Source organism: Marmota marmota, unplaced genomic scaffold, assembly GCF_001458135.2.
Source record: "Marmota marmota marmota unplaced genomic scaffold, marMar, whole genome shotgun sequence".
NCBI classification, from domain to species: domain Eukaryota; kingdom Metazoa; phylum Chordata; class Mammalia; order Rodentia; family Sciuridae; genus Marmota; species Marmota marmota.
In genome coordinates, this window is record NW_026000016.1 from 14,297,033 (window position 1) to 14,317,052 (window position 20,020).

General features: G+C 40.9%; 1 protein-coding gene across 4 annotated transcripts in view; it reads left to right on the forward strand.

Moving 5' to 3' along the window:
• Positions 1 to 5,163: 5,163 nt before the first annotated feature.
• Positions 5,164 to 20,020, forward strand: part of LOC107140446 (phytanoyl-CoA dioxygenase, peroxisomal-like) — a 66,214-nt gene continuing 51,357 nt past the window's right edge. Inside the window, exons 1-8 of one of the 4 annotated variants that reach the window (XM_048809195.1) lie at positions 5,164 to 5,587; positions 7,944 to 8,002; positions 9,470 to 9,580; positions 11,473 to 11,641; positions 13,429 to 13,510; positions 14,841 to 15,022; positions 17,561 to 17,710; positions 19,416 to 19,547. In XM_048809195.1, coding sequence (XP_048665152.1) covers positions 5,513 to 5,587; positions 7,944 to 8,002; positions 9,470 to 9,580; positions 11,473 to 11,641; positions 13,429 to 13,510; positions 14,841 to 15,022; positions 17,561 to 17,710; positions 19,416 to 19,547 — 960 coding nt within the window. In that variant the 5' untranslated portion in view covers positions 5,164 to 5,512. The remainder of the gene's footprint in view (positions 5,588 to 7,943; positions 8,003 to 9,469; positions 9,581 to 11,472; positions 11,642 to 13,428; positions 13,511 to 14,840; positions 15,023 to 17,560; positions 17,711 to 19,415; positions 19,548 to 20,020) is intronic. The other 3 variants (XM_048809196.1, XM_015483520.2, XM_048809197.1) reach the window with 3 other exon arrangements.

The following is a 20,020-nucleotide window of genomic DNA, read 5'->3' on the forward strand; positions in this document are numbered from 1 at the left end:
GCTCCCAGCACTAGTAACTCAGAAGAAAGTATAAGCCCCTGTTGACTGCTATTTTTGTTTGGTGCTGTTCTCTTGGGAATGATTTTCCATGGTGTTTGATGTGGTTGTATTTTACAGGTGCAGGTCAGTGCTTTTTTATTTAGGAATAGGATAAAAATTGTGAGGTTTACTCATATAACAGGAAACCCATACAATCCAAAGGGACAAGGCATAGTTGAAAGAGCTCATCAAACTATTAAAATGTACTTATTAAAGCAAAAAGAGGGAATTGGAAAGGGGTATATAGCCCCCAAAGTTAAACTTAAAATAACCCTTTTTACTCTAAACTTTTAAATTTGGATTCATCAGGGCTTAGTGCTGCAGAAAGGCATATGTGTCAGGTCATCGTCCAGTAGCTCAGTTTATTTCTGAAATGCACACAACTGTTATAAGGTTCTTGTGGGGAGTGCCTGTCAATCATATATAAGCAAGACAATATCCATAAGTCAATCATCTTCTGCCTGATGTAACCGCATTGTTAGGAAACTGTAAATATTGCTGTCGTGGTAGAAAGCAATCTGGAAGGGTCTTTGGCCCTTACTGAGTCTGGGGTTTCATGCCCTGAAGCCTCTGACTCTTGGTTTCCTGGCCTGGTAGTTTGGCAACGCTAACCACAAGTGCTGAGGATGTGGTTTCACCCCATCCTGCAGGCCCTCCTGTCAGGCCTAAAGGAACGTGGATATTTTAGGCACTTCTGAGCTGCTCATAGCTGCTAGCTGAGACTGAAAGTTACTCCAACACACATCCTAGGCAAATCCTCCACCACTGGGCTACATCTCTATTCTTTTGTAAAAATCTTAATTTCAGATGGGGTATTGGTAAGTTTGCTTAGGCTGCCCTGAACTTGTGATGCCTGGTCTCGGCCTCCCAAGTAGCTGGGATCACAGGTGTGTACCACTGTACCTGCAGGATGTGATGTTCAAAACCCAGACATATGACAGACTTTTTCATTAGTTTTAATTTAAGAAACTCTTTCTCTTGGTAGAAGTCAGAGAACCCTTGCTGTCCCTGCCAAGTCATACACAAAGCATTGGTTTCTTCCTCCACTATAGACTGACTGTGCCTGTCTTATGTGTTCCAGGGTGGAGTTAACCCCATGTCCCATGGGATCCAGGACTATGACCAAGACCATGCCTGAGTGCACCTTGTGATGGAGAAGGGAGATGCTGTTTTCTTTCACCCATTGCTCATCCATGGATCTGATTGGAACCAAACTCAAGGATTCCAGAAAGTATGCATCCACGTTGTTCCAGTTTTGAAAGATGAATGGGTTCGAAAGAGAAATACATAGGTACATGTAAAAGGTAACATGTAAAAGATTTACAACTTTTCGCTAGACTGTTTTATCCAATTTACTTACCAGGAAGTATATTTGCCTTCCTTGTGCTTTTTTTTTTGCTCTACTCAGTCAGAAGTCAGGTACCCCTAGGATTCTAAATCAGTTACTTTTAAATCTCGGTCATTGTGAAATTGCTTCAGAGTGTCTCACCTTGTAGCGCACAGCCTCGTGGCTGAAATACTAAAATGGCATGTTAACTTAGCAATTTTTCTATATTTTCAATGATTATGTGTTCTGGAAAAATACTTACCATTTTTACATGGTTGTAAAAGTGCACACTTTTCCTTTTCCTTTGCCTGCTATGGTTGTGCATGACATTGGAGCCTGCACAAGAAATGTAATCTGTACTCCAGAAATTTGAAATTTGGTACGAAGTAGAAGGTCCTTTTGACAGGTGTGATCGCCTTAAAATAACTAACTCATGACAAAGAAGATGAGTTTTAGCTATTGTTTTTCCGCTTGGAACTGTTTATACTTTTTTTTTTTTTTTTTTTGGGTCTGGAAAAAGGAGAACTAAGTAACCTTCAGCAGGAAACAAGCTGGGTAATAATATCAATGTGTTGACCCCTAAATGTCACTTCTGATTGAGAAGTGTGCTTTGTTCATAGATATATACCCAGGATTTAGAATAAATCCTGATTGTATAGTAGATGCACAATACATATGAATCAAGAGACTGGAAGAACTCAAGGACAGTATTAGCAAGATCAAATGAAATCCATGGGCTGAGTCCTTTGTCCATTGACATCATGGCAGAATATGAACAAGCAATGATCGAGCAAAAAACCAGGTGGAATTGCTCTCTGGAATCTGACTGGATTGCCTAATGGAAATATTAATCATAGGCGTGCAATACTGCACCCAACCAGACTTTGATTTACAAACTGCCAGGCCCCTCCATGGCATCCTAAATCTGTCTCTTTGTAGGTCATCCTCTCCCTCCAGCCCCTCAGCTAAATCCTAATTAAGAAATTACAAAAAAGGAAATTTAACTAGCTGTGATATTTACTTTTTTAAGGTATATATAGGACAGGGGGCATAAGTACCTAAGTAACAGATCTTGACATTTTTAAGCTTAAGTTTTCTCAATGAGTGTATATCTCCAAATCCTAAAAAGAAATGTACCACCCTGTGGTTCATCATCTTAGTCATAAAAGTTTGTTACCCAGTCAAATTTGGAATAAGTTATCACTGCAGTGGCAAGTTATATGAAAGCTGAAATTATCTTGAGAAAGAACATAGCACACTTTATTGGGTAGAGTTAATTTTGCAGTGCAATGAACTTAATGACTTCTTCAACCAGGCAACTCTCCTTCAAAAACACAATATCTTTTCCTTTGTTTCTAAGGAATGTAAACAAGAATAACTTCCCCTGTATTTCCTATTAAGCAGGGTAATTGAAAGCCTTTAGCATTTATGAATGAAACCTAAGCTGTTTCGAGGAACAGGGACATTTTAAGATACTTTAGCCTGAATCGGGAGTGAGCCTGGACTGGGGATTAATTCCAATATAGCATTGTATTTTTTATACCACTTGAGGGCAGCAAGGAGATATAGCCCTTATTTTAAAAATTCTAGTGAAGACTTCATTAAGAAAGAAACAGCCTAGTGCCTTTCCTGTCATTCTGCTCAGCACAGGTTTTCCTACGTCTTGTGTTTCCACATTTGTTATTTTCTTAGCCACATATGGAAGGGAGTGAAGGCAAGAGAATCATTAAGAGGGCCTAAGAAAACTGGTTCTAGAATGGTAAGAACTAAAATGTAAATAAGGAATGCCAGTGCAAACAGCATGCAGAGGGCACTGCTTTGATCTAGAATAAACTTTCAACGAGTTGCAGCATAATTTGTTCCTCCTGCCTGGGCCTCCTCAGTTGTTATGATTACAACCACATGTGCAGACATCCTACTCAACTGCTATTGACAAACCAAACTTCACCAGGGCAAAGAGCACACTTTATCATTCCCCGTGTGCATCTGTGAGCGGAAGCCAACTCTTCTGTCGGGAACATGCATTTCTCATCTCATCTGTGTCCCTTCTATCCATTAGTTCACATAGCAATTTGTAGGCACCCACTCTGTAGTGGGAAGGGGAATGACAGCAGGATGACTAGGGCTGTTTTTCACCCATGTGCACCCTCCGTGTGAAGGGTGGGAGCAAACCTCTGCTGGAACACGAAGAGATGGGACAGGATGCCGTGGCAGAATGAGGAGAAGCCTGACTGCTCAGTGGGAGGAGATGTGTCCTGGCCTGTTCATTTCACCAGACAGTAATCCAAAAACTTATGCTCAAAGCACAAAATAAAACCATAACTTTCTTCTAAGAATCTTGGGACTCAGACTTGAGGAAAGTCAGAGGCCTTTGCTCACATAAATGTGCTTGGAGCTTCTTCCCTTTACTCCTGTGTTCTTTTTTATACATAAAATTGAGATAAAATATCTAATTAGCCATCTTATCGTTTTGTTTGTGTGTTTTCATCACTGGAGGTTGAACCAGTACTCTACAATTTAGCAACATCCTAGGCCATTTGTATTTTTTATTTCGAGACATGGTCTCACTAAATTGCCCAGGCTGACCTGGAACTTGCAATCCTCCTGCTTCTGCCTCTCCAGTCACTGGGTTTAAAAGTATGTGCTCCCACACCTGGCCATCTTAGCCATTTTTAAGTGAGTAGATCAGTGACATTAAGTACATTCACACTGCTCTGCAGCCATTGTCACCATCCATTGACTGAACTCTTTTCAATTTACTGAACTGACACATCAGCCCCAGTCAATGCAAATTCTCCTTTCCCATGTCCCCTAGCCAGGGCCACCACATTCTACCTCCTGGTTCTATGAATTTGGTTACTTTAGGGACACTCAGACACAAAGTATTTGTCTTTTCCTGACAGGTTATTTCACTTAGCACAGTGTCCTAGGTTCTTCCATACTATGGCATGTGTCAGAACGTCCATCCTTTTAAAAACTGAATAATATTCCATGGTATGTCTATATGGACCCCTGCTCATTGACTTCTCCATTGTGTGTTGCTTTCCTCCTTTCAGTGATTGTGAACAGTGCGGCTGTGAACATGAATGAGAACCTGCTTTCCATTCTTGTAGTATCTTTTGGCTTTCAATTCCAGAAATGAAATTGCTAGATAATATGGAAGTTCTTTTTTTTTTTTTCCCCCAGGGGGAGGGGGTGGTGGTGTGTTGAATTCAGGGGCACTTAATCACTGAGCCACATCCCCAGTCCTTTCTCTGTATTTCATTGGAATTTCAAAATTTATTTTATTTCCTTCTGTGAGCAGGACTCTAGACTCTGGGAACACAGGTGAGGAATGTCATGGGAAAGGCATAAAGAACCCAAAGGTGAAGGCCAAAGGGAAGGCCATTTTCCAGTGGCTGTTGTTCCCTCTGAAGAAACAGATAATATCTGATGGGCTGATGGTCATGGTGTACTATGGCACTGTCACCAAATTATATAAAGACTCCATTAAAGACATGATAGTAAGTTTACAAGGAACAACATTCTGGAAGTAACTCCATGCTAAAGAACCAATGAGAAAATGGGGGGAAGGAGAGAGCAGATGCAATGCCAATCATCTGCAGGTCTTACAACAAGATGTTACAAAGAGATCTTACAAAAGAACTTTTAGTTCTGTAAAAAAAAATTCAAATTTTGCTAGACTTTATCACAATTTTCTGGAAGCCATTTATTTAATACATTTAAGGGGGGGGCAGCCAAACTTATATTTTGGGCTGGATTCGCACTAAATTAAATCTCTTTTGAACAGCAGGATCGATTTTTAGGGATAAACCTTTGGATTTTAGCAGTGGAGAGAAGAGTTGCGAGGATGGTTGGTTGGTGATGGACTGAAGCTATGAAGTTAAGAGCCTTGCTCTGGTCCGCCAGCGAGGGTCCTGTGGATTAGAAACAGCGCGCAGGAGAAGAAGGAGCCCAGGTGCCAGGAACTTGCAATGCTGGCAATCCCAGCTGACCCGGGGGCCCTGGGAGTCTCTCCCCCGGGCCCGGGAGGCGGAGCCCCGGGAGTCGCGTGGGACCGCTGCGCCTTCCCTCTCTCGCCAGTTGGCGGGGCGGCCCGGAAGTGAAGTGGAGCCGGACCCCGCGGTGAGTGTCCTTGCAGCCGCCATGGAGCAGCAGCGCGCCTCAGCTCGCCTGCGGATTGTTCTGGGGCACCTCGGCCGTCCTTCGGCCGTGGCCGTGGTATCCTTTGGGCTGGACTGGGCTCCCTCCAGGTGGAGCACAGCAGCCTAGTCCTTGGGGGTGGCCTGGGCCTAGTTGGTGGCCTCCAGGGCGCAGGAGGGACACTTCGCTTGCCCTTTTTGGCCCTCCGCGCTGCTATCCCTGCAAAGATTACATCTCAAACAGGCGCCCGGGAACGGGGTGGAGGCTGGATCTCTATGCTTTGGTGGCCCCCACCCCCTCAAAGACTTCTTTCCAGGCGATTGGGTACAGGACTGTCCTGGTTTCCGTGGCAGCTATCGCTTCGCTCCACCTTTCTGGTCCTTCTTAGGGCCGGCGGTGGGTCCCAAAGGAGGCCTTGCCAGAGTCAGCTGCTTTGTCATTTTCTGCACTTAGTGTGCACGACCTCTGCGAGGGAATATCTGGAGACCAAGAAATGCCCCAGGACAATCACACAGAAGCATAGAGCTGACTGGAAGGGACTTAGAGGACAAGCCACTAGAATGGTGGAACCCTCTCTCAGCCTGTGCTTCTGGTTGCTCCCCTTGCTAGTGGAGCTCTGTGCTCTGTGGCAGCCTCTGGTGACCTGGGGACCCTGGAAGAGTCTGCACTGGTGTCGGGAAAAGGACTTAGAATCCAGTGCTTGGGTTGTCCTTGAGTCTTCAGAAGTGAATGCCAGCCAGGATGTGTGTGCCAGGCTTGTAGGGGAGGAACAGACCCAGAAATGTGGTAGTGTGAATAGGATCCACAATTCAAATCTGTTTCTTGAACTACTTTTGCCTGCTCAGTTTAAGCCTTCTCATTCAGAGAGTGCTTTGGGAAGCTCTGTAGGAACTGCCTGGAGTTTTTCTTTAAGCCAGTAGCCTCTCTTCTGCTTTTTGTTAACATCCTGACATCTCTCCTAAGGTTGAGTCTAATAGCTGTGTCTTGGACTTTCAGTGTTTCTCTTCCCAGTGGGTTTCCAAGCAGCAACATGGAAGAACATTGCCAGTTTAAACTTTGTCCATAGGACGGTAAAGTGGTAAAGAGACTCCAGGAGAGGATGTCAGCTCATTTTACAGTGAGAAACAGAGAATAGAAGAGATTAAAAATTTGAACTATTTAACTATCCCAGTGTTTGTCATAGTGTGGTCCATGGACCAGTGGCATCTGCGTTCCCTGGGAATTTGTCAGAAGAACTTGTTAGAAAAGGACTTTTGCTGTGCAGGTGTAGCTCAGTGGGTTTAATTCAGTTGTAGAGGGCTTGCCTAGTACTGCAGGGCCCTGGGTTTCATCCCAGGAGTGGTGGGGAATGCAAATTCTAAGGCTCAATTCAGCTCAGACTGCAGAATCAGAATCTAGAGGTGTTGCCCTGAGGTCTCCTATATGTTCTATTTCTGATGCAGGCTAAATACTGAGAGTTGTGCATACACTGGGACTGGATATATTTAGGAGTATAATTGGGATTTCTTGGTTCAGCCTCTCATTGCTTTGTTTTTCCTCTCTGTCATTCTGGGGATGGAACCCAAGGTGTGGTGCATGTTAGGCAAGTGTTCTACCACTAAGCTAAATCCCAACCCTCTTAATATATATATATATACACATATATTTTTAATTGGATTTTCTGACCCTGCTATAACTGAGCTTAGAGATTAGTTTTTTGATGCTTTTTTTTCCATATCAGCATTGTTAAGTTTGGCTTTCAGTGATGATGAAATATTTCATGCCTGGATTGTGCAATATAGTAGCCCCAGCCACATGTGGCTATTGAGCCACTGAAATCGGTCAAATTAGGATGAGTGCAGGTGAGGGACTGCATTTTAACATTCAATTAGTTTCAGCTTAAATAGCCAGAGGTGCCTGGTGGCTATGATCTTGGACAACACTGACCAAGATTTATAGTGAATGTTTCCTTTAGTCTTAGACTTCTTAAAGACTTGTGACAATTTTTCTCCAGCTTTCATTGTTTCTTAGAATGGTATATTTTGGAATAAGGACTAATCATTCTTGAAGTAAAACATGTCATGCGTGTGTGTGTGTGTGTGTGTGTGTGTTTAAAGAAGATAAGTTGAAATGGGAAATTAAAAACATGTAACTCATTATTCTACCAGGTAAATCATTTGTAAACTTTTTAGTGTTTTCCATTCATTTGCATATGACTATAAAGCCCCTGATATTCTCACCACCTCCTCAGATTATTGTGACAATGAGACAAAGTGATATAAATGAAAGGACTTAAAGCAGCAGTGTGTACCTGTCAGGGTGATGTGGGAAACCTGAGCACCTGGTGCCTGTTTAGGGAACTCCTTTCCTGTGAGAACCACCCCAGAGAAGGTAGTTGTTTCTTGACAAGTTTGACTCCCAAATTTTACTTTGTTCGCCTTAATTCACTGGTTAGGTAGCTTCCCCCACTTCAGGACCTATTGCCCCTGCCAGTTCTCATCCTCAGCAATTCCAGTAAGTAGATGTAATTTTAATTGGTTTCCTTACTATAAATGCTTTTCCAGTGTTAGCTTGGATATGATATACAATATAACATGTTGCCTGATTAAAATTTATTATACACATTCTCTATTTCCAGGATTGTTCTAATTAGTAGAATTGTGAATGCCTTTGAAGACTTTGACTTTAATTTTCTATATTTATTCTTAAATTCAGAAAGAAGGAAAAATACCAGAAAATGTATAATCTGAGTTTTGAAAATGGAACCACGAGTTATCACAGTTAAATTAGTTTGTAGTTAAGTTAAACTGAAATATTAGCTAATTTTTTGGTTTACAATATACATTTTTTTCTACTTTTTCTTCGTATCCTTCTTTTTCTTTCTTTCTCCTCCTCCTCTTCCTCCTCCTCCTCTTCTTCCTCCTCCTCCTCTTCTTCCTCCTCCTCCTCCTCCTCCTCCCCCCTCCCCCCCCTCTTTTTAATATTTTTGAGTTGTGGCTTTTGCTATGTTGCCCAGGTTGTTTTGCACCCCAAGGCTCAGGCAATCTTCCTGCCTCAGCTTCCTGAGTAGCTGGAATTATAGAAGTGTGTACTACCACACCTGGCAGGTTTACTATCTTTTTCTGAGTGTGTATGTTGATTAAACCTATGGTGGTATACTACTGAACTGCCTCCCCAGTCCTTTTGATTTTTTATTTTGAGACAGTGACTAAGATGCTTAGGGCCTCCCTTAATTGCTGCGGCTGGCTTAGAACTTGTCATCCTCCTCCTTCAGTCTCTTGAATCTCTGAGATTACAAGCCCACACCACTGTGTTCACTCAGGTTTATTATCTTCAATCACCTTTAAAGGAAAGGCCTTGACCCTCATAAATATTGTTATAGTCAAAATTCTATCTTAAGAGACAGATGATTTGTATTCGCTTGTTTGTTGAACTCTCATTTGGCTTTTGTTTACTTTGATTACTTCTGAGAATGTATTAAGTTGAAAATATAAAATTTATTGGATTAGTTCCCCAACTGAAAACCATATATGTGCACTCTACAAAAAGTTCAAAATCAGAGAAATAGAGGGAATTGTTTTAAAAAATCACCCAAAATTCTATTATTCAAAGATAATCACTATTTGGCAAAATGTTTTTTACTTTTTTTTGGTGTGTGTCTCAGCAGTCATCTTTTCACAAATAGTGTCATGTCTATGTCATTGTAATCATTTTATTGTCAGTTGAATTTTCCACACTCTTGTGTCCTTCAGTTTTAATGCTCCATCAAGTAGATATGTCAGTCATTAATTTTTCTTCCATTACTGTACATTTTGTGACCATTGTTAATATTTTGGACCTGAAGTTTTTCAAACATTTTAAGATCATTTTCTTAAAGACCTACACTAGAAGCATTGGATCAAAGATTTCTTGGGTTCTTGGTACATAATGTTAGGTTGTAATATAAAATTTGTACTAATTTGGTGCCTTTTTCTCCTGTAGGTATACTTTGGATAATAATGTGCTAAGCCTGGAACAGAGAAAATTTTATGAAGAAAATGGATTTCTTGTTATTAAAAATCTAGTATCTGATGCTGATATTCAACGCTTTAGGTGCAGTAATACTCTTGCTTATTTTACACACAAAAATGTTTTATGGCAGTTATGTCATTTGCAGGGAAATGGGTGGAACTGGAGGACATCATGTTAAGTGCAGTAAGTAAGATTCAGAAAGTCAAGGGTCATTGTTTCCTTTCATAAGTGGAAACCAGAGAGAAACAAGGGGGTAAAAAGAGATCTTATGAAAACAGAAGGGAGATCAGTAGAGTATAGGAAAGGGGTCCATGGGATGGAAGAGGGGAAGAAAAGGAGAGGTGCTGGGGAATGAAACTGACCAACTGATACTCTGTGTAAGTGTGAATATATCACAATGGATTCTACTATTAGGTATAATTGTACTAGAAGAATAAAAATTCATAAAATATGTATGTCATGTATGTGATGGTAGTACATGTTAGATTAGCCTCTGCATGTTCAGGTATTTTTGAGTGATGTGGTTTGTTGGGATGTGTTTAGAAGCATGGGCTCTGGAGCCAGAATTTCTGGCCTTAATCTCAGCTTTACCACTTAACATGGTGTGTCCCACAGACATTTTAAGGTCATTTTCTTAAAGACCTACAACTAGAAGTATTGGACCAAAGAGTATGAACTAAGTTTTCCATACCTGTGTGTATTCCTCTGTAAAATGGGCATAGTAATAGCACTGATCTGGCATTACTATTGGGACAAAATAAGGTAAAATATATGGAGAGCACTGTGAACAATGCCTGGTATAAGGTAGGTGCTATAGGAATATTTGCTATTATAAGCCAAGCATCACTTATCAGAAAATTTGATATACGAATCATTGAGCACCAAGATGATGTCATAAGGGGAAAATTCCATGCCTGACCCATGTGATGGTCTTGGCCACAAAACAGATACACTAAAAACATTGTATAAAATTACCATTAAGCTATGTGTATAAGGTATACGGGAAGCATGAAGTAATTTGGGGATGAGACTTAGGTGTCATCTCCAGGACATCTCATTATTATTTTTGTCATTAAGATTATTATTTTCAGCCAGGCGAGGTGGCACACACCTGTAATCCCAGTGGCTTGGGAGGCTGAAGCAGGAGGATCCTGAGTTCAAAGGCAGCCTCAGCAATGGCGATGCGCTAAGCAACTTAGTGAGACTTGTCTCTAAATAAAATACAAAATAGACCTGGGGATGTGGCTCAGTGGGCGAGTGCCCCTCAGTTCAATCTCCGGTACCAAAAAAAAAAAAAAAAAAAAAAAAAAAAANGTTGATCCCAGGTGTCTGCCTTTTAATACCCGTCCCCAGAGATTCTACTGCAGTTGTCTCTCAGACCACATGGAGAGATTTTTCTGTAACAGAAAGAGAAATCCTGTCTCTTATACACATAGCTTAATGGTAATTTTATACAATGTTTTTAGTGCTTGGGATTGAACCCAAGAAAACTTTACCATGAAGTTCCATTCCCAGTCCTTTGTATATTTAATTTTGAGACAGTCTTGAAATTGAATAGACTGGTCTCAAATTTACTATCCTGCAGCCTCATCTCTGGGATAACAGGCATGCTCTATCACAATCAGCTCATTATGTACATGTCAGTATTCCCCAAACCAAAAAATACCTGAAATCTGAAATATTCTAGTTCTAAGTATTTCAGATAAGGGATGTTCACCTTATAGTATTACAATGTAATCATGAAAATGTTTCCCTACTGGTGTGTTAAACAAAGCAATATTATCATTCTGGCAGTGGATTTCAGTTAGGAGACCACGATTTCTGAGTTGGCCATTTCCTCCTCCCTGCCTCACTAGGCCTGAGGGCTGACTTGGTAGAAACTGCTCCTGAATCTGCAGCTATTTGCACAGGTCAGGGTCAACCAGGGGCTTAGAGCAGAGGTCATGACATTGTTTGTATATTTAATTTTCTAGGGTTGAATTTGAAAAGATCTGCAGACAGGAGTCGAAACCAGTAGGACTGATGATAATGAGAGATGTGTCCATTGCGAAATCAGAATATAGTCCAAGTGAGAAAATAATCTCGAAGATCCAAGATTTTCAGGAAGATAAGGAGCTCTTTAGATTCTGCACTCTCCCAGAGGTTAGAGACTGCTCTTGTTTTGGTTTCTCCTTCATAGCCAGCCTGGAGGTCTGCCCCAAGATCCACTGGTTGTCCTGGATTTAATCCCCTTCTACTCATGGTGCTAGCATTGTGGCTCTCAGATGGAGGTGATTTTGCCTCCCAGTGGATACTGGCAATGTGTGAAGACTTCCTGGTGATGATAACCTCATAGTGGGTGCACTAGTGGCTTCTAGTGGGTAGGGACCAAGGATGTTGGTAATGGGGTCTGACATCCTATGACGCCCTCTCCCCCAAGAATTATCCCAACCAAGATACCAGTAGCCCCAAGACAGTGAAACACTGCTGTGGAGTGTGCTAATTATCTTTTGTTAAGAAAGATAGGAATTTTGTGTTAAAGAGGAACAGCTGTTCCAAGACTCAATATCAACAGGGGTAAAATTGTGAGGATGTATTTGTAAATGTATTGACTTTTCTATTTGTTTCATAAATCGGGTTGATGGAATGAATTTGCTTTTAAATTCAAATTAGTTTTTTTTTAAAATTTGTAGTTGTAAATGGATACAATACCTTTATTTTATTTATCTATCTTTATGTGGTACTGTGGATAGAACCCAGGGCCTCACATGTGTTAGGCAAGCACTCTACCACTAAGCTACAACCCCAACTCTTAAATTAGTTTTTATTTAATTTTATTTATTTGTGGTACTATGGATTGAACTCTGGGGCACTTTATCACTGAACTATACTTCTAACCTTCTTTATTCTTTGTTTTGAGAAAGAGTCATGCTGTGTTTGAGGCTAGCCTTGATTTTCCTGCCTTAGCCTCCCGAGGAGCTGGAATAACAGGCATATGTCACAAGGCTTGGCCTAAAGTAGGGTTTGTTTTTATTTTTGAAATTATTCTTCTTTAAGGGTATTATATGTATGTATATAATATATATATTTTATATATATATAAATAAATAAATATATAAATAAAATCTAAGCAGTGCAGAAGGCACAACATGAGAAGCAGATTCTTTCTACTGAAGTTCTGTTTGCTGTGAGCTCTTTGTGCATTCTTCTGAAATTAGTTCCTGAATCCTCAAATGTATTTGTACGCTCCCACCTTATAGCACCATGTTTTCCTAACCACTTGTTTAAAATGGGTTTGAAAGAGACTTTCCATATAGCACTCATGGAGAATCATAACCAGATGTTATTAGACAGTTTTACTCCTGAGGACAGATAGCACAGAATAAATCACCTGTGATGTCGCACCCCGCACCCTGGAGAGAAGGCCAGGGAAAATGGCCCCCAGCCATCCCATGCTGTGATGGGATAGTTCCCACCTCCCATGCTGTGATGGGAATGGAAGTCTGCAGGTGGATCATAGATAGCACTTGAAGCCAGAACTATCTCATGGTGGATGAAGCACTATCATCCATGAAGTTCAGATTCCCTACTTTCCTTTCTTCTCAAGGGACTGAAACTCCATGGGGACAGGGACCTTCTTTTCTTGTTCACTCTTGGTTCCCCTCTGGCCATTACTCTGCTTGGTTCATGAACCTGAGGGAAGAGTTGTTGAGAGAATGACTACACTCGTTGGATTATTCTCCAGGCATGCTCAAAAAGTCATATATAATTTGTAGTGTTGGAAATTTAGAATGGTTTCCAATTCTGAGGTATACATGCTTGGCAAGATTGCAAAATACCAGTTGATGTTTATACTGTTGTCATTTTGATTCTTGTGTGGACACTTTACGCCCCTTGCCTATACTTCTGATTTCCCATGAGGTTGTTTTTCTTCTTCTTTCTTTTCTTAGATTCTGAAGTATGTGGAGTGCTTCACTGGACCCAATATCATGGCGATGCATGCAATGCTGATAAACAAACCTCCAGATACTGGTAAAGGGCTCTTACTTGTTAAAGAGAGGCAAGAAAATAAAAAAAGATGGTGTAATTAAAATATGTAAAGTTGTTGTTCCAGTCAAGTGTGTAACTGTCAAACTTTGGTTGAGTGAATTTGAGTGCTTTTATTTAAGTCTTAAAAGAGTTCATGTTATATCAATTTTGGAGTATGTGATAATATTTCAGATACTTTATTGCTAAATTTTCAAATGACTGGCTGTCTGAAGTGGCAGTTTAAGATATGTGACTGTTCTTATATCATAGACTCCTTCTGTTCAACATCTCTGATTTTCACCCACCATTCTTAACCAGGATCACACGGATTCTGCATTCCTGATCTGAAGATATGATTATTAGTAACAAGATGAAAGCTGTTACTACAAGTCACATTCAAGCCCTTGTGGTGCCTTGTGCTTGCCAAACCTAGATCTAAGTCCTCAGAGAGACCGATTCTGAAGTTGATCCCAGGTGTCTGCCTTTTAATACCCATCCCCAGAGATTCTACTGCAGTTGTCTCTCAGACCACATGGAGAGATTTTTCTGTAACAGAAAGAGAAATCAGCCATGAATGGCTTTATTCTTTTCTACTTTTAGTTCCTTCTGAGAGCTGGGTGATTTATGTGATAGGTCTGAAGCGCAGGGTTACTAAATGTCTTCCTCCATGGATGTCCTGCCTGGGGAGATGAAGTGGTTTGGGAACCAAGTTCTAAGCTCAAACTGGGGAAAATGTACCTATGGTCAATGAATCTGACTGGATACTGACCGTACACAGGATGCCTGTGAATTAAGACCTCTAAGGGAACTGTTTTTGGCATCAGCCACTTTGAAGCGGACCTCAAATTTTACTCTTTAACATTATCTTCAATTTAGTTGATCCAGCTTTTTTTGTTTTTAATTCCTACTGCCTGCTAGCTCTGTGCCAAATTCAGAGTGACAAAGGAATAAAGCACAACAGAGATGATGAAGTATATCCAGCTCCCTAGAATAGAGAGTAAGCACCCAGCAACCAGAAACCCAGAAGAAAGTATAGATTCCAAGCCCCATGTTGACTGATATTTTTGTTTGGTTCTGTTCTCTTGGGACTGATTTTCCATAATGGAAACCACACAGTAGTTGTTTTTTTGCAAGGGAAGGTCAGTGTGTTATTTATTCAGGCAAAGAATAAGAATTGTGGGGCTGGGGATATAGCCCAGTTGGTAGAGTGCTTGCCTTGCATGCACAAGGCCCTGGGTTCAATCCCCAGCACCACACAGACACACAGACATATAACACAATAAAAATAAGAATTGTGAGGCTCAAGCTCTTTTTGACAGTAGGCTCATTTCAGGCAAGAAGACTTCCCGGCACCCTTTGCACCAGGATCTGCACTATTTCCCCTTCAGGCCCAGCAATCGCATTGTGTGTGCTTGGACCGCCATGGAGCACATTGACCGGAACAACGGCTGTCTGGTTGTCCTCCCAGGCACCCACAAACTTCCCCTGAAGCCGCATGACTACCCCCAGTGGGAGGTAGGTCTGTCTGACCACTGAGTCTGGATCAGAATCTCTTTCGCTGTTGTAATTTTACATCGGGTGCAAAAAGCTTAGAAATGAGACTGCTTTCCTTTCTCAGCAAAGCACTGTCCTGAAATTTGCAATTAGGATCCGGGGGAGTTCAAGGACATAAGATCAAATATTCATTATATTTTTCTTTCATCATATGTGTGAAAGCCAGCTAGTTTGGGGACCTGGATCTGGAGGGGCCTAGGATCTGAGATGGCGAGGCCTGATGGCAGAGGTCAGACATCAACCCTTCAACTCTGGTGTGTGTGAAGTGCCCGCTGACTGAGGCTCTCAGAGTAGAGGAAGGGAGGGAGGGATTGCCTCCTTGTCCCTGTGAGGACCAGCAGAGGCTCAGGGGTGGGAGGTGGTGACTGAGCTGAGCCTTGAAGGACAAGGTAGATTTTCTATCGCAAAAAGGCTCCTTGGAGGAATCAGAGTTATTGACAAGCGCAGATCTGACTGTGGAGTAGGAAAGATTGAAGGTTATCCCAGTTCTGATGGGCTGGGGGTAGAGGCACATTTTAGGAAGTAGGAGAGGGAGGAGAGCCTGGAAAGGTATGCTAGGACAGGATTAAAAAGCACTTTAACACTTGGAGGTTACATGAAGAAAATGGGGTTGTTCCCTTTTTAGGAAGCAGCAAGAGCTTGTAATTTCTAATAATATGGGGTTTTGTCATATAGATGGCACATATTTTCAGTGTATAATTTAATCATTTTGACACACATGTACCTGGTATCACAATCAAGAGGACATTTTCTACCTCCTGCCTCAGGTAAGAACTCACCTGCTTTCTGTTCCTATTGATTAATTTGCATTTTATAAAATGTCGTGTAAGTCTAATTAAGTGGCATATACTTTTTTTTGAGTAATTGCTGTTGCACAGCATAGGTATTTAGAGGCTCATGAAACCTGACTCATGTCTCAATAGCTTGTTCCTTTCCATTCCTGAGTAGTGTTCCGTGGCATGGCTGAACAATGTTTGGTTTATCCATTCAAATATTGATGCTGGGGAGCTACTATGTGCTTCTGCATCCATGAATGATGAGGTCCTATCCATTCTTCAAGAACATGATCTCAGGTCTGGGGCATGATTCATGATTCCTAGGAGGTGTAGGAGCTCAGAGGCAGCAAAACCAGAGAGCAGATCTCAGCCTTTTTGATGCCAGACCAGAAGATCCTGAAATCCCTGATGATGGTCCGAATGGAAAGGGCAGCTGTGGTGAGCAAGGAGACTGAGTCTTGTTTCTGTAGGATGTGAAGGCTGTGGCTTCAAGGGCTTTTCTCTCCGAATTCTTGCACTACTGATTGTGTTCTGTGGAAATATTTGAGTCTGAATCCCAATATAAAAGTGGAAATGGTGAAATTCATCAGTTAAGTTCTGGAACAGGCAAGGGTTGGTGCAATCCTAAGGAGGCTGTGGCTGATTGAGCAGAAGGGAATGGCGTCCAAGGCTATGGGAGCAGACTGGTGTCTGAGATGCTGTTGAGATTCACAGCAGTGGCAGTGGAAGGTCAGCTTAGCTTAGCAGGGGTCAATATGCACCTTGGCCAGGAAAGAAGGGCACAGGGTCAAAGTCACAATGTGAAGCACAATGACAATGGTAATTGCCGAAAAGGATACTCTTAGCTGAGGAATGGGACCCTTCTGCCCAGAAGCATAAAGGCTCTTCAACTGTAGTCACTTCTCTTTTTAGTTTCTATAATAAAGACATACACATTTCGTAGAGTTCTGACTACTTTTGGAAATAGTTATCAACAAACACAGCATTTAAACTTACTATTCTCTTTTTATTCTGAATATGACATAAGTCCTTTGAGCTTAGAAAAATTGAGCATATTCTCCACTTGGTTTGGGGAGAATAATTAGCCTCTCTAAAATACCCTGATTTATACAAGAATGATGTGAACAAAATTCTAGGTGAGGAGAATATCAGGCTGGGGCAAGGATGTTAAGATTGAAGCTGGAAATGCCTAAGAGAAAGGTGTTCACCTGCATTCACCACAAGAGGCAGAACTGATCTGATTATTTATAATTCAATGAGGAAGGGTAGGTAAAGTTCAACATTTTTTCATTTGGTCAAAAAACCCATGAACTTATTATTAACTTGTGATTTTAATTTGTAGCATTGCTGGGGTTCAAACTCAGAGCCTTGCACATGCTAGGCAAGCCCTCCACCACTGAGCTATATCCTCTGCCCTTTATACAAATCTTAATTTGAGACAGAGTCTGGCTAAGTTTGCTAGTCTACCCTGAACTTGTGATGCCTGGCCTCAGCCTCCCAAGTAGCTGGGATCACAGGTGTGTAACACTGTACTCATAGCAGATGATATTTAAAAACCCAGACATATCACAGACTTTTGCATTTTTTTTTAAATTTAAGATTTTAATTTAGATAAGTCTTTCTCTTGGAAGAAGTCAAAGAACCCTTGTTGTCCCTGCCAAGTCATACACAAAGCATTGATTTCTTCCTCCAGTGTAGACTGTGCCTGTCTTATGTGTTCCAGGGTGGAGTTAACACCATGTACCATGGGATCCAGGACTATGACAAAGACCATGCCCGAGTGCACCTTGTGATGGAGAAGGGAGACACCGTTTTCTTTCACCCATTGCTCATCCATGGATCTGGTCGGAACCAAACTCAAGGATTCCGGAAAGTATGCATCCAGTTTTTAAAAGATGGGTTCAAAACAGAAAGTCATTTGTATAGTAACATGTAAAGATTTATGACTTTTCACTAAACTGGATTGTTTTTTCCAGTTTACTTTCCAGAAAGTATATTTGCCTTTTAGTGCTTTTGTTTGTTTGTTTGTTTTGTTTTGTTTTTGCTCTACTCTGTGAGAAGACAGGTGCCCTCAGGATCCTAAACCTGTTGCTCTTGAATCTTGGTCATTTGTGAAATTGCTTCAGAGCAGTAGCTCACCTTGCAGTGCACAGATTCTGCTTTCTGAGGCAAAAACAATGGCTGAAATACTCAAATAATCACATTTGGAATTTATATTGCTCAGGGTAACTAGAACAAGAAGAAAATTTATCATATTATTATTGGGAAAATAGTATTGATCTGAAGCAAAGGTTCTGAATTGGCTGCTCAAAATGAGATTTAGTATGCAGCCATATTTATCCCCTTCCAATCTTATGTTTTAAATTAAATAATTTTGTCACATTTAAAATGGACAGAATTCCTCACAATTTCTCTGATTTCTCACTTCTCTCAAATTCAGCAGATCTCATAGTATTGTCGGTTCACTTTTCCCCAAGGTAACATGGTTGTCCATACTATTGAGGCTTCTTTAAGATTCAGTGGGGTTTCCCAATTTGTTCCCTGGTTCCCACTGATCCCTGTTTTAACCCTGAGTATAGGGTTGCAGACTTCATTTATTTATATTTGCACCAGGTTCACCAGGCCTGGCACAGGTTGATACAAGTTGGAACATTGCCTGAGGATGAAATTGAAGGGGCTACCAAAATCTCAGCCATCAAAATAAGTGGTGTTTTACTAAATGAATATTAATGCAAAACATCCATGCTGTCCTCAATGCCAAAAATTTAAGTAAAAGACAAGAAGTACCTGCACTAGAACAACTCTCAAGTCGTGTAACTATGGGGGTGCAGGCACAAAGATGCAAATAGTGATGTCAGTTTTAGAATATTAATATTGAAATATTTCCATATTTTTCAGTTATTTTAATGTTCTGGAAGAATATTTACAATTATTCCCTAACAACTTGGATGTAGGAATATACAACAATTCTTTTTGCCTTGGGTCTTGATGTGGCTCTGCTTGGCACTGGACTTGCACAGAAATTTGAGGTTGGATTTGCACTTTAGAAGTTCAAAATTTTGGGCACAGCAGAAAGTTTTTATGAAAATTGCCATTTCTATAATAACCTGTCCCAAATTTTACTGGGTATCTAAGCTTTATGACTTGAAGATGATGAACCACAGAGGGGTACATTCTTTTTTTAGGACGTGGAGGTATACATTCATTGGGAAAACTTAAATGCTTAAAAATGTGAAGATTGGTTACTTAGGTAGTTATGCCCCCTGTCCTACATATACCTTTAAAAAGTAAATAGTATAGCTAGGTAAAAAAAATCTTTTGTAATTTCTTAATTAGCCTTCAGTTGGGGATAGGATGGAGAGGCTGACCTACAAAGAGGCAGATTTGGGATGCCATGGAGTGTTCTGTCAGTTTAGATGTCAAATTCTGGGTGGAAGAATTGACTTTCTTTGTAGACCCTTTTGGGTCTGCTAGGTATAGAATCATGGAGAATTGGCTTTCTGCAAGGAGGAACTCCTAGCTTGGTTGTTGCATTCATGGAGTTCTTTTCTCCATTATCGATTGTTCACTCTGCACAGTCAATTTCCTGCCATTTCGCCAGCGCTGATTGCCACTACATTGACGTGAAGGGCACCGTTCAAGAAAATATCGAGAAAGAAGTTTTGGAAAACGACAGATTGTATGGAACTGAAAGTGGCTTAAACTTTAAGGTACAGTTGCATGAAAAAAATCAAGATGCCTGAAGTTTCTTGTTTTCATGTGCTTAATTCATTCCTAATTTAATTTGAAATTAAGGATAAGGGGAATTCTATATGCATAGGAGCAAACTTAAAGGTTTGGGACTTCAATCGGGCCTCCTTTGTTGGCAAAGTATATTTTTATTAGGAAATCCAGTCAGACTCCACAGAGCAGTTCTGGGGTCAGTGTTCCTTTCGGTAAATGTGCATCTGGAGTTTTATGAGAGGCATAATGTGCATGGAGCAGGGATGAATACATCTAAGGGGGCATTAGAGAGTGTTTCATGTGCTTTCCTAATTGATACACATCACTTGGAAAGTGTCTGTTTTTAAGTGGTGGATATTCCATGATGCTGATGAGCAGAAGGCAAATTATCAATCCAGGGAATTAAATAAACATCTTCACTTTATATAAAACACATATTTTAGGCCCTGAATGAAGAAGC